A 15,691-nucleotide genomic window follows, 5' to 3' on the forward strand; every position below is an offset into this window, starting at 1 on the left:
AATTAATTAACCATAGAAAAATATTTATCTATTCAAATCAAACTCTCGTGTTCTTTTATATAAATGTTCAAAACTTTTTCAGGTTATTTAAAAAAAAATACACGTCAATATTCTCTCTCTCTCTCTCTCTCTCACACACACACAATAATCATTGATTATTTTCATTGCCTTCATTTGTAAACATCCATCTAAATTTTGTCAAAAACCTTAAAGTCAGCAAATTTTTAACTGTTATAAAAATGTCTCTTAGAGTTTTTTTTATTTTATTTGTGTTGCTAAACTCAATTTTATTGGTGGAATGGTTGACTTTCATGACGATTTTTTTTACTAACGGACCCCAAAAATAACCTCTTAAAAATGCATTTTCACCACCCTAACATTTATTACTGTTATTATTATTATTATTTAGAAAAAGTACACACATTGACCCCCATAAAATATATTCAAACACTTAACAAGCACATTCTCCCTCTAATACCCATATCTTAATAACCACGAAGCATACTAAGATCAATTGACAAAAGGTTTCAAAGTGCATTGTGGCTACCATTTTTGTCTTCTATATATGTTTTCATCTTTAAGAATTTTGTGCTGAAATTTTTATATGTTCATTTTTTAGGGGTTTGAACTGAAAATATGGGAAGAAACATTGCTTGTATTAGGGTTGATACCTCAATTGGGGGCAAATCCAAGAAAGGAAGAAACAACAAAGATGTTGTTGAAGGAACTACTGAAGAAGGTTCAAGATTTTGGAAGAAATTGAGGATTTTCTTAGGTTGCATGCTTTGGAGTTCCAAAGGGGAAGCTTCAACCAGAAACAAAATCAATCAAGGTAAAAATGGTGTATAAATATAGATATTCTTACCTTGTTTCACCATTCTTGTTAGAGTTCATGTTTGTTTTTTGTTCCAATTAAAGAATCTCTTTTAATAAAGGCTTATATTGAATTACTTAATTCCTATATGGCATGTAATTATAAGAACACTTACTTCAAATCATATCAATTATCACATTACTTTTCTTTTTCTTTAATTAGGTGTTAATATATGCATAAACCTTTGTTCTCACAATATATAGAAAAACACACAAAATCAATTCCTTTCTAAAAATAAGTTTAACCAAATCTATGCATGTGTCAATAAAATTACTTCAATGGCAATTCAATATCTTCTTGGGATTGCAAATTAACTACATTTTATGTTGCTTATTATAACTTTGCTTTCACTCCAAAATCAGCAGAAAAAAATGTCACCAGTGATGCTGATAGCCAGCAATCAATTGCCCCAACAAGATCCTCATCAAACAGAAGCTTAAGTAGCTATGCAAGATCGTGTGTTCCAGATCAAGAATTGTTTGAAGCTTCTTTGCTTCTTCGAAGGTTCACATTTCAAGATCTTATGTTGGCAACAAGAACTTTTAGGGTTGAGAATTTTCATGATGAAGAAGGGTTTGGAATTTTGTTGAAAGGTTGGATTAATCCATATGGGAACTATGCAGCAAGGCCTGGAACAGGAATTCCAATTGCAGTGAAGGCCCTCAACTTCAATGAATCTCAAGATCATAAGGAATGGCTTGTATGTGATGCTAACCCTAACTAAATTTCTTCATTTGTTTGTTATTTTTTTATCTAAGCAAATTTACATTTACATGTCTTGTGATTTCTTGAGATTGCACACATCATTATTAACCCTTTTAAATACATTCCAATGGTATGTGTAATCTCAATATACTAGAGAAGGTGTTGATGAGTAAATTGCTCATTTTTTTTTGTATAAAATGTTTACATCACTAACTGTTTATATTGTTTTTCTTAAAATGTAAAATGTTTTCATTGTTTTCATTTATTTTCAGGATGAAATTAGTTATCTGAGTGAACTCAATCATCTAAATCTGGTTAAAATAGTAGGGTTTTGCATTGAGGATGGCAAAAGACTACTAGTGCATGAATATATGTGTCAAGGGAGCTTAGAGAAGCAACTATTCAGCAGTATGTCCCAATGTACCAAATAATTCATTATTTTTAAGTTATGGTTTGAAAATTTTATTTTTTATTACTCCACTTTTACTTCATTGCTTTACTTAAAAAAAACTATTTTTATAATTAAAAATGAAAATATTTTTTTTTTCTTTATAAACTTGTTTCCGTGCCACAAAAAATACATTATCATTGTTGATTTCAATCATTGCCTTCATATCTCCAACCCTTATTTTCTAAAATACATTCCTTCCTTTTTCTTCACATACACCAATTAAATATGCATAAACCATATTTCAATTTCTCTTTTGTACCTTTAATTTCATATTAAACACATGTTTTCAAAAGTGGTTAATTTATGGGGAGAGTATCTCTCATTAGATTGATGTTTGCATTACCTTTATTCTTTATGTATCTATTTAGATGGCAGAAGAGGTTATTAAGAAGGTTAAAATACTTCATAGAACATTTCGATAAAAGGGAGAATAATAAATTAATTGCGTAAGTTGAGAACTAGAAATTAAAGATTTAAAGATTTAAAGTTATTTAATATATCTTTGTTAGCGAAGTGAAAAATGGAGATTGATTGCGGAGGTGGCAAGATCTAAGGAGAATGTGTGGGTTTAGAGAAACAAGTTGTTGGTTCGAGGAAGTTGTAGAATGGACTATAAAAGGTGGTCAGTGTTGTTGTGTATTTATTAGAATAGAGGAAGGAATGCTTCACAAGCATAAGTCTACACATGGTTAGAATTTTCTAGAACTTGTATACAGGTTAGGTTAGGACACTCCTAAAATATTTTTTTTTAAATTTATTTAATACTTTACTGATAAAAAAAATTAACATGTGGTTATAAAAGAAAGAAGTCATGGATATGTATAATAAAGTCTATCAAAACTCAATTATATGGGTAGGATACAAGAAAGGATATGGATATGGGAGTTGGAGTGGAGATGGTCATGGCCATGGTCATGGTTTTATTGGGAATAATAACGAAGTAGAGAACTTGATCCAATGGATTAGTCAAATACAACTTAAATAATATAAAAAAACATAAGTAATTGTGGAAAATCATACTGTTTAGGTATTTTTTTTGGTAAAAAAATAAGTATATTTAATAAAGCAAGAGTGTTTGGATGAGAGAGTATGGTGTGAAGATCAATAAAATCTTGTCAGAGTTCCTAAACTGTCTAACTTTATTAGAGCATCCAATACAATGTAAGCATATTTTAATATCACTAGTGGATAGTCTCAATAGTGTCTAGACTCTTAGCTTCTACTAAGATTAGTATCGTTTGGAGTAGTTGTCTTAGTGAGATTTCAATTTAGTAGTGGAAAACATTGTTTACATGTCTTACTTGTTTAGATACGTTTAACAAAATTTAGTTAAGATAGTTTTTTACTATACATAGAACCTATAAGGATAATTGGAAACTAAATAAGAGTTGTAAGTTCAATTGTTACACTTTTTAAAGTGAGTTAAGTGAAAGTTCACTAACAAAAACTTTGAGTTGTAATATTTAGTTCATAATGAATTATATTCAAAATTTCGATTGAAGTTTGTTAACACTTCAATTAAACAACGTTATTTCTACATGTTGAATCTTTCTTGTTTCTTCCTTTATTTAGCTTCTACTTCTTATTTACAACTTTTTCTCTACTATCATAATTTTATTTGTGTTGGTAGATGATCTTGTAGTGATTTATTTTTGTGTATATTCCACAAAAAAGGTGGTGTAGTGAATGTGAAATTCAATCACCATGACTTTCACAAAAGTATGGGGTTGAAAATTCACTAGATTGAATTATTTTGAATTGTAACAGTTGAAACTGCGTGCTTTTCTAATTCAATAAGTCCTCTTTGAAGCACTCAAAGGTGAATTGAAGCTTAATGTAGCCACAATGGAGAAGGGCAAGAAAACGTTATTGAACAAGTCTCACAATGTGATTGTTCTTAGCTCAATAATAAGGTATTGAGGCAAGTCTGGAAGGGAAGATCGTAGGGAACTATAGACAAAGCTCAAGAGCTTGTACATGACGAAATTCGTAGTTAATTGTCAATATCTAAAGCACTTGTTGTACTTATACAGTGTTACACTGGTTCAAATGATTTTGGATTATGGTTGTTCAAATGTGTGCTCTTATGGTTCAATAAGACCTACTTGAAGCTCTAGAAGGTGAATCAAGGCTTGATGTATTCATGGTGTAGAAGAGCAAGAAAACATTGTTGGGGAAGGCTAAAAAATGTGATTGTTCTTAGCCTCGATAACAATGTATTGAGGCATATTTAGAAGTGGAAGATCACAACAAAGATTAAGGATGAACCTCATGAGCTTATACATGAAGAAATACCTAGTTAATCATTTATATCTTAAGTAAATGTTATACTCATACAATGTGAGTAGTGAAAACGAAATTAATAAACAATTGGATAAATTTAATTAGTTGATTCTTGATTAAGAGAAATTGAAGTTCAGGTTGATTATGAGGATCAAGCATTGTTGTTGTTATGTTTGTTGCCTAAGACGTATAATCATTTTAAGCAAATCTTGTTGTATGGAATATAAACTCTTTGTAGCTTCTTTCTCTCTTGAGGAAGTTCAGGCTGATCTAATCTTGAATGATATCAACGATAAGTTTGATGTTAAGGCATATAATTTAGAAGACAACCTTGTAGGAAGGGGAAGATCCTCTACCCATGATAAATGAGGTTGTAGAAGGATGTTGAAGTCAATGTATTTCAATGGTGGGGGTGCATCGAATATTAGATGTTTCCATTGCAAGAAGAAAGGTCACCAAAAGGTTATGTCTTGAGAAATAAATAAAGGTTATAGATTATCTAGTTCGAATAGACCACCAACATTTGGTGAAACAACTTTAGTTGAAGACTTTTATAAATCACCAGAGGTCTATATAGTGTAAAGTGATTGTGATTGGATATGGATTCTGATTACTTATTTCACATGACACGTAATAATTTATGGCTCTAGGAGTTTACAGAACTTCAAGGAAATTCAATTCTCCTTGGTGATAACAAGTCCTGTAAGATAACTAGAGTAGAAACACCAAGTCTTTTCTACATGATGGATCTAAGAGAGTGTTTGAAGAAGTTAGGCTTCTACCTAGCTTGAAATGTAACCTAATATCTCTCAGTGAACTTAAGAAGAAGGAATATATGTTTAAAGGTGAGTGGGGAATCTTGATGCTAATGAAGGGATCCATGGTAGTGATGAAGGGTATGAGGAAAAATGACTTTTATGCCTTACAAGGTGTTGTACTATTTGTCTCAGTGCCTCCTGCTAAGAATACCATCTTGCCCAATACTTAGATATGACATAGAAATTTAGGTTATGTACGCAAGAAAAAAATAGTTCAATTGTATAATCCAAGCTTGTTTGGAAATGACAGAGTTGAAAGGTTGAAATTTTGTGATCATGGGGTCCAAGGGAAAGCTTGCAAGGCTCAATTTAATGTAGAAAAACAGAGAACAAAAGGTATTATTAACTATGTTCATGCTAACCTACGGGGATTGTCTACAACTTGATCACACTCTTGCGAGATATTACTATCGATTGGAGAAGACTATTTGAGGAAGTTCTGACTTTATCCTTAAAAGGCTAAGGACAAAGCTTTTGACAATTTCAAAATTTGGAAATATCTAGTAGAAAACTAAATCGGTAAGACAATGAAGTGGTTTAGAATTGATAATAGTCTTTAATTTTTTTTAGAAATGTTCAAAAAGTTTTGTAAGAAGAATGGCATACAAAGGTATCAAATGATAGTCCGGACTTCACAACATAATTATCTAGTTTAAAGGTTTAATATGACCATTCTAATATGTTGGTGTTTCAAAGATGTTTTGGGCTAGAATTATTGTTGTTGTTTCCTACCTTATCAACAGATGTCCCATAATGACATTTCACTTGAAAAATCGTAAAGAAATCAAGTCAAGGAATTCCTCTAACCTTAACAGTTTGCAAATCTTTAGTTGTGTTGCTTGTACTCATATAAGGCAAGGGAAGTTAGATGTGTTTGTCAATAAATGCATGCTCCTATGTTATCCAAAAGGTGTGAAAAGGTATTGTCTGTGGTGTTTTAAGACAGGATTTAAGAAGTGTATCATCAATCAAGATATCATCTTCAATGAAATTGAGATGTCTCATAAGCCAGGAGTTTTAGAATGTGAGTCTAGATGTAGTTGCCATGGTGTGAATTTGAACATTAAGGTTGAGTTTGGCATAGAAAAAACACCTGATTTTCTACAAAATGAAGATTTAAACGATTTGGTAAAAGATAGAAAAGGAGTTTCTGATGGAGATAGTTGGGTTGATGATTACAAAATTGATACAGTCAGAGCTAGGAGAACAATCGAAGCTTTGGAGAGGTATAAATACGCAGAGCTTATTATGTAGTCCTTAGTGGCTACAAGTGAGGTGTTAGAAGATGAACTTTTTAGCGTATGATTTTCCCTTACAAGTAAGAAGAAGTCTCAATAGTTAAAAGTCATGAATGAGGAGATAAAGTCTCTTTATCTAAACAGTGCCTAGAATTTGATATGTACTCATTTTAGCCATTTGTTGGTCAACTTTAAATGGATTTTCAAATGCAAGGATGGAAATCCCCTAAGAAATTGAACAAGTGGTTTGACAAGTTCATTACAAGTATTGATTTTAAAAGGAGCAAGTATGATCCTTATGCCTAGTTCAAGTTTGTAACAAAAAAAATCATTATTATTGTTGTGTGTTGATAACATTCTAATAGCAATAAATATTAAACCTAACGTTGAGTTAAATGACAAATTTGACATGAAGGATCATAAAGCTACTAGGTGATCTAGAACGTCTATATGTGTCTTAGGAGACCCACTTCAAATAATCCTTGACAAGTTTGGAATGACGAACTTGAAGTTTGTTTTCCACCTCTTTCTTCACACTACAAGTTGAGTGATACACAATCTCCTAAGACGGTGTAGGAACAAAACTTTATAGAGTAATTCCATATGCAAACGTAGTTTGTTTTATGATGTATGCAATGCTTTGCACTCGCCCTAACATAGCCTATGTTGTGAGTTTTGTTAACAGGTTCATGTCAAACCTTAGACAAGCCACTAGTAAGCTCTTAAGTGGATCCTCTAATATTTGAAAGGGAAACTTGGTAAAGTTCCAAATTATGATGAAACAAATTGGTATGCCAAAGATTCTCAATAGAAATTTATTTTGACTCATACCATATTAAGTGTTTGGACATCATAAAAATCTCTTACAATTTATGTATTACCTACTTATGGTATTGTTATCAGCTGAAAGGTCAGTCTATAGAAGGTAGTGATTTTGCCAACCACTGAAGTAGAGAACATTGTCTTGATCAAAGTGGTAACGAAATACTTGTGGTAGAAGTGTCTAGGTAGGGAGTTGAGGGTGCAAGACTAGGTTTGATCTGTCTACTGTGAGAACAACAATGTTATACAGTTATCAAAGAATCAAGTATACATCAAAGAACAAAGCACATTGACATTAGGCTACACTTCTAAGAGAAGAGATTTCTCAGGGATTTGTGAAGGTGAGGAAGGTCTTAATAGGTTATACTCCTTCTATTATGATTGTGAACACTTTTCCAGACAAGTCTTCCATTGCTTGGATTTCATCCAACTGATTAGTGATTAAGCCTGTAATGAACTTAGTTGAAGACAAAAGTCTTGCTCAAAAGATTTGTGTTGAACTAAGGTGGATATTTGTGAAGATTGGTTCATAAAATCTTGTCCAAGTACCTAAACCTAATAACTTCACTTGGGTATCCAATAAAAGACATGTGTCTTCTCATATCAGTGGTAGATAGTCCTAGTAGAGTGTCTAGCCTATTAGCTTCTACTGAGACTAATGTTGTCTAGAGTAATTGTCCTAGCTTTTTTTTTTATCGGCAAAAAAATAATTTAATAAAAATGAGCATTTCAGAGATGCTCCAACCCTTATACAAAGAAAAATAAAAAAACCACTAGAGCATGGAACACAACCAGAATATCTAACAACGTTGTAATAACATCCACCTAGCACAAACCCAAATTGGCTTACTTACCTATCAGATATTGTTTTCTTACATAAGCAAACTAACTAACCTTACTTATGATTACAAAACTTCCCTTCCAAAGATCCCTTCAACCACTGCCCATTTGCCACCCCTTTATTAATCTTTGCTTCTGTCTCAGCAAATTGGACACTTTCCCCCCTAATCCTCCTCCCCTCTACATAATTACCTTTTCCCAGCCATGTTCAATTTCTTGTTTTAGATCTGATCCATACAAGCCTAGATTTCCACCTTCTCTCCTTTGCATATAGATCTTTGTCCAACTATGTTCACCATCCAGCTTTATCCAGATTTGCATAGGCTTCCATTTTCATATGCATTCCCTCCTCTTTTAATCTACGATATTCCAACTGCATTGTGCCTAATCTGTCGCACCTTCACACCCAGAAAAACAAAAAAAACCTTCTTAGCCTTTAGCTAAGACGTTACTTCACATCTTTAATAAAAACACGTGTAATTAAGACATTGTATATCAAGATCTAACCCACACCGGCATAAATTTAAGTCTATATTCACCACCACATCCTCCACCCAGCCAACCTATACTTCATGTTGCAATCATTGGCCATGCAATCACATTGATGGTTGAGTTTTATGTCCATACTACATCAGTATCTAGAAGCAACGCAACATGGTGACTTGGCAATCCTCTCCTATCAGTTAACCATTTAACCAAAGCCCTTTTGCTAGCTCTGCATAGGATTTTTCCACAAGCCTCCTCATCTTTTATTTCTTTAAAACTTTGTTCTCAAGCCAAACCCTTTAATCCTTCTTTACTTTCCCAGCTTGCACTTGTTGTCCCTCCTTCACGTTGTCACTCAATATTTCTACATTAAATTTTACCAAACCTTTGTTTTTTATTCCACTATTTTATGCCTTTGCTCCTTTTTACTTCTCCTTCAATCTATTTTCACAACTTGTCTCTTCAATCCTTCACAACCTGTATAAGTGAAAACCTTTCCTAGCCTTTAGCTAAGATAAAGTCATTCTACTATGGTTATAAACCACATGAAAGCATTAACAAAAAACAACCAAGTAATATACCAATAACCTCCTTCAAAACCTACAAAAACGTGAAATCTCCATTGTTGAACATTGTAACACTATCTTCTTTACTAACACCAATCCTTGTATCCAGTAATGATCTACCTTTCCCAGCACTGGTTTTAAACTGCTCATACTTTCGACAGAACCCCCAGTTCTAATCACCTTTCACCCCTCACCTTCTATTACGAAGTGGACTTTAAGCCTAACTCAACCCCATAAAACCGGCTCATGAGATTGAGGTTTGCACCCACTTATATACAATGAAAGGCTCTAATCTCTAGTCGATGTGGGATCTCCAACACCCCTCTCACACCGAGACTACCAACTCGTGCGTGGGACTATATATTATGGGTGGTCCGATAGCGGCCCGATAGCGGGTGGCACGATAGGCCCAACACAAACACTCGCTAGGATAGGCTCGAAATGGCTTTGATACCATATTACGAAGTGGACTTTAAGCCTAACTCAACCCCATAAAACCGGCTCATGAGATTGAGGTTTGCACCCACTTATATACAATGAAAGGCTCTAATCTCTAGTCGATGTGGGATCTCCAACACCTTCCACATTAAAATAAGCTTTTGATACATAAGATGAGATTCATAAGTCACTCTGAAAAAGAAAACCTAAAGGATTTCATCCTGTTCTTCAACTAATTGTCCTAGTGATGTTTTAACTCAATAGTAAGAAATGTCTTCTCCACTTGTTTATGAACATTTCACGAAAGCTAATTGAGATGGTTATATTATACTTTATAAAGTGAGTTGAGCAAGAGTTCATTAAGATAAAAAATTTGATTTGTAATCCTTGGTTTATAGTGAATTTTATCATGGACATGAATTGAATTTATTTTAAGGCTTCAATTGAACCATGTTACTTTAGTATGTTGATTCTTTATTATTTCTTCCTTTGTTTACCTTCTACTGATCTTTTGTGATTTCTTCTCTTTTATCGTAATTACATTTATGTTTGTAGATAGCTTTGTAGTGATTTTGTTCGCTACATTCCACAACATATGTGATAAGTTATAGTCAAGTAGATATTCAATCATGTGGTCGTAATTCAACAAAGGAACATTTGTTGACTTTCTCTACTTTATAGTTAATCCATAGATATAACAAGAAATGGGTGATCATGTAGGTGACAATAATATATGGTATATAAAGTCATAAAAATGGAATCATCTTTAAAAAAAAAACATTGTGAATGTAGAGGAATTTTTTTCTCATAACACAGTAGAAAGCTTGGGTGTGGATCACATACCACTTATATTTCTAGTCAAAAAAATTGAGTTTGAGGACAAAATTTCAAGGGAGAGTTACTAAATTGAATTGAGTGTTATTATGTTCTTGCAAGAGTTAGAGAAGTTCATTTTTTTTTGCTTGTTCAGTTTTACATTCAACAGTAATAATTACAACTATTCCTATTGGTTGGTGTACATTTGGTAAGTTTTTTTATATATGTTGTGTATATATAACTTGGGGGGTTAGCCGAAATCTTTATAAAAAAAATTAGGATTGATTTACAACAAGTGGGAGAGATTTTTCGCATTTGTGTATCCCTTGTCTGGTTTCATGGTGCATTAATTGTTGTAGTTGAAATTAGGGAAATACATATGTGAAGTCTGGTAGAGGAAATAGTGGCTAGGTTATGGTATTCTAAGTGCATTGTGGATAAGCCAAGTGAGGTGATCATATGTAGAAATAGAAACTTGCGAGATAGGTTGAGTATTTGGATTAGAACTTTGGAGGCCTTAGGAATACCAATTTTTCAACATCAATGTATGTTAGGATTGGGTTGAAACATGTTGGAAAATGATGTTGACTAATAACCCCTTACATTTTGTGTAAATGGGTTAGGACATCCCTAAAATGTTCCACTTAATTTAATTAATTATTTGCTCATAAAAAATATTTCTAGAAAGAGTCATATGTTATTTCATAGACAACTTTTCTATACTCCAAAAGACAATTTGTTTTTTTATCAATTATTCTTGACAATACTCTCTTTTAGTCTCTTAGTAAAAAATTGTCACAATCCATCACATCAAATACATAGGTGTAAACTCCCTCAAAGTTTCATATTTGGAACTACGAAAATGAAAGATGAAATACTTCGTCTTAGTGTGACATATAACACCATTAATATAAATTGTTTTATTAATCTTGTTATATCTTCCTTTTAACATGAATCAATTTTTTCTTGTAAAATTGAAACATAACAACATATATTGACTCTTTATAAACATAGTCGACATCCCATAATTATTCTCTTTAATATTTTTTTAGGCAAATTAGTACAATCTAAGGTTAGAAAATGATAATTTTCCACAAATCAAATGTACATTTATTTTTAAGTTTAGTGCAAATATTAATGTGAAAGTTGCCTTGTTATTAATGTTATTTTTTATCTCTATTTTAATGTTACTTTAATGATATATATATATATATATATATTCTAATGCGCTGAGTTGTACTTTTAATCTAATTTTGGATACCATTTCAAATTTATTTTGATTAAAACAGGATTAATTATTATTATACATGCTAGATAAATTATTGAATTAACAAGTTATATTGTGATGTATGAGTAGGAACTCTTCTACTTACATGGCCTATGAGAATGAAAATTGCAATTGGTGCTGCTAATGGCCTTGCATTTTTACACGAGGAAGCTTCAAGGCCAATAATATTTTCAGATTTTAAGACATCTAAGATCCTATTGGATATGGTAATAACTTTGCAATCTCTTACTATGTTAATTTTTATATAATACAACTTTTCCTACATCTTAATATCATTTTATCTCAGGACTACAATGCAAAACTTTGGGACTTTGGTCTTGTTCGAGAAATTCATGTAACAACTAAAGTAGTTGTAACAAAAGGCTATGAAGCTCCTGAGTATTTGATGTCAGGTTAGTCAGAATAACTTCTACCCTACATAAACTTGTCTAATTCGTTGGATCATCAAATGTTGTTTATCCTAAAGTAATATAGAAACATTAATTATACATAAAATAGAATATAGAAATTCATTACTCAAGCATAGACATATTATTCCTTTGTCTTGTTTTCTATCGTAGAACTTACTTGTCTGTAATAACATTTGTTCAAATAGGTTTTATGATAAACAACAAGACAAAACATCTGAAGATAAAACCTTTTTAATATGGACTTACTGGAGCTGTTTCAAACAGGTAATTGGACAAATATACTAGTTTGAATATGAAAAGTTAGTTATGGTGTGTGTTGGTTATCCATGCCCAACCATTTAGCTAAGCTAATGCAAAGATTTCCTCTAAATTTGCCTTTTCAATATGAAAAATAGTTCTAGTTATACCATTCTCACTTGGACAAAATAACATAGGAAATAGTCTTTGAGTCTTGGTTAGTTTGTATATATATATATATATATTAAGTTGAAAGATAAATATTAAGTGACTAAATGATGGAAAAAGTTTTGTAATCTTTGCCTATATGGGTTTTTATGTTCTTGTACCTACAATTAGTATGTATATTATCTTTGTTGATTACAAAAACATTAAACTAGTTTTTGGGTTAAAAGTTGAATAAATTCTTCTTACCAAATGGCAAAACATATAGATGACATAACTTCATCAAATGGAAACTCATACAACTACTGGTTAAAAACTCAACTACATACCAAAATCTCCATAATTAATTAGGGCCACACAAAATTTCTCCTTTTTAATTTGTCTTCTTATCACATTATTTGACTAATGACTAATGCATAATTTAAGCTTCCATGTTGCTTATGGTGCAAGTTTTTACTCAAATGGTTATTAACATTAAGAATGTTGTTGACACAGGCCACCTTACTTCTGAGAGCAATGTTTATAGCTTTGGGATTGTGCTGCTTGAAATGCTGACAGGAAGAAGAGCCTTAGATCAAACAATGGCTACAGAAGAACAAAACTTGGTAGAATGGTTGCGGCCTCGTCTAAAAAACAAAGCAAATTTTCATTATTTGATGGATCCTAGACTTGAAGGGCAATACCCAACAAAATGTGCTCATAGGACAATGAGGATAGCTACTCATTGTCTTCGTCTAGACCCTAAAACAAGACCCCTTATGAGTGAAGTAGTTCATAAGTTGAAGTATTTGCATGATGAGATGGTTAGTGAGGTTGGTCCCTCAACCTCACTTGGTAGAATGGATGTAGGCCCTTCAAACCATGATAGTGCTAACAAGTATGGCTTTGGAATAGGTTCATCACCAAATGTTTTAAGGTGCTTTCAAGCTTCACCACAGTGTCAATACTACCCTCTTCCTCTACCTCCACCTCCACCAAATCCTTGGCTTGGATCTTCATCTAACTCTTAAGGTTTCATCTTCATTCAACCCTTGTATGAAATTCTTGAGCATCTAACCATTTTTCTCCAAAATTTAGTGGAATTACCATGTTGTCTAGTTTATATTGTGGTTAACAATTTCAAAGTGTTAGCAATTTAAAGTAAAAAGTAAAAAGAGCCTTTGGGTAGATTGTTATGGAAATTGGTCTCATGCATTTTTCTCATCTCTTATGAAAGCTATAATCTTTATTAATTTGTCCTAAAAAAATAGGAACTTTTTTATTTGCTATTTGTAAAAATAATTTTTTATTTTCTAAAACTTCTTTTGGCCTCGTTAGTAAGTTTCTGTTTTCCAAAAGTTTGTCGCCCTTCAACGAATCGCTTTAAGAAAACAAAAGGATTGAAACATCACTCAACTATTTCTGTTATTTATTTTTTAAACATTTTTCACAACTTAATAAATTTTTCAATTACAATTTTATTGTTGCCTTTCATGGAATTGTTTTGCATAACTTTTTTTTGAAAGCAAAATTATTAGTAAATTGAGGTGCAAGGAGTATCTTATAGCCCAAGTCAATTTTTTATTTTAACTCCATAACTTTTTTATTTCCAAAATTACTTTTTGATGAAAGAGTAGGATTTTTTTTTTCATTTTTAAATTGTATAATTCGTACACTTTCAAAATTCTAAAATTCGAAATATGTATTTTAACACTTTTTTACATTTCTCTGCAGCTGGATTTTGAATGGTGAAATTTTTGGTACATGAAAAAAGCGAAGAAGAGAAGAAATGAGGGTGGTGGAGGTTTTTTTTAATAAGGTTTAAATGGTAAATTCATCACCCATGGAGGTGCTGAACAAGATATGGAGGTGTAAATAGAAGCTAGCTTAGCCCAATTATATCGAGGTTGGAAGTACAATAATAAGGTATAAATAGAAATTTTTTTCGCCAGTAGCACCTTGAACATAATTTTTACTGAGATAGTTCAAATTATAAATAGAGATAGCACATTTTACTTTGCTACGCCATTTCGATTAAAAAAACAGAAAAAAAGAATTCTTTCAAAATTATTTATATAAGAATTTTTGCTTAAAAAATTGTTTGTATTATTAGAAACTTCTTTAGTTTTTAAAAAACTGAAAATGTAAAAAAAAATTAATAATTAAGTGTGTATATTTTTGTGTTCAATTTAAATTTTTAATTTTAATAACTATTTATATATAAAGGTTGAATCTTGAAATCGAATATTTCAAAAACTTTGAATAATTACATTAATTAAGAAAATAACAGCTATAAATAAATATTAATGAACATTTAATTAAAAAAATGCTAAAATATCATATAACACAAAAATAATGTTACATTATTAATTATGGTTTCATTATTTTTATAAATATAAAAATTATGTGAAATTGAAATAAGCAATGTAGTTTAAAAATTTTAATAATGTGTATAGATAATTTGATATTTAAATAATAAATTATATATGTAATTAATTGAAGTAATAATATTAAAATAAAATAACGCTATTTGACTATGAACACTTTAAATGTATAGATTTTTAAATAATGAATTAAATTAAAATTAATTTAAATAATAAATTGAAACAATTGCATACATATATACATTATTCAGAGTACTTTAAAAAATAGTGTAGGAATATACATTAATAAGAACGATGATATAGAATTAGTGGGGAAAAAAATAAGAAGAATATAAATTATGTTGAATATGTTTGTAAAATGATTGAATAATTATTAATTTAAAATTGATTGATATTATATTTTATTATTATAAATTAAAAAAATTAATGTGTAATTAATAAAGTAATATATGAATTTTTTATTAGTGTGAATAATTTATATATATTGCTTCTACAATAATAGTTTGGCGTCACATGAAATTAACAAAGTTGAAAAAATGACTTTAATATTTTGTTTGAAAGAAGAATTATCTAATACAAATATTTTTTATCTCTTTTATATTTTCTTTAAACTTAAGAAAGAATAAATGAGTTGGTAAGAATAACAAAAATTTGATTTTATTACCGGATTCTTCTAATTAGTCATCAAAAGAATGTGAGAATAACATATTGAATTTGAAAATAATTACAATAAAAGTAATAAACATTTAAATTTTTTTAGATTTTCATGTATTTTTTAATCAATTGTATTTTATAGTATTTTTAGGAAAAAAATTATAACATGTCCTTCTATAATTTTATCCTTAAAATATATATGTAATAATATAGACAAATATAGTAGGAGGTGTAGTG

General features: G+C 30.8%; 1 protein-coding gene across 1 annotated transcript; it reads left to right on the plus strand.

Moving 5' to 3' along the window:
- The first annotated feature begins 636 nt into the window (after positions 1–636).
- Positions 637–13,447, plus strand: LOC137836601 (putative serine/threonine-protein kinase PBL11). Its single transcript, XM_090301530.1, has 6 exons — positions 637–832; positions 1,144–1,574; positions 1,852–1,987; positions 11,695–11,831; positions 11,912–12,017; positions 12,933–13,447. Exons 1-6 carry the CDS (start codon positions 637–639, stop codon positions 13,445–13,447), a joined length of 1,521 nt encoding a protein of 506 aa, XP_090157656.1.
- The last annotated feature ends 2,244 nt before the right edge of the window (positions 13,448–15,691 follow it).

Source organism: Phaseolus vulgaris, chromosome 4 (assembly GCF_051622355.1).
Source record: "Phaseolus vulgaris cultivar YP4 chromosome 4, ASM5162235v1, whole genome shotgun sequence".
NCBI classification, from domain to species: Eukaryota; Viridiplantae; Streptophyta; class Magnoliopsida; order Fabales; family Fabaceae; genus Phaseolus; species Phaseolus vulgaris.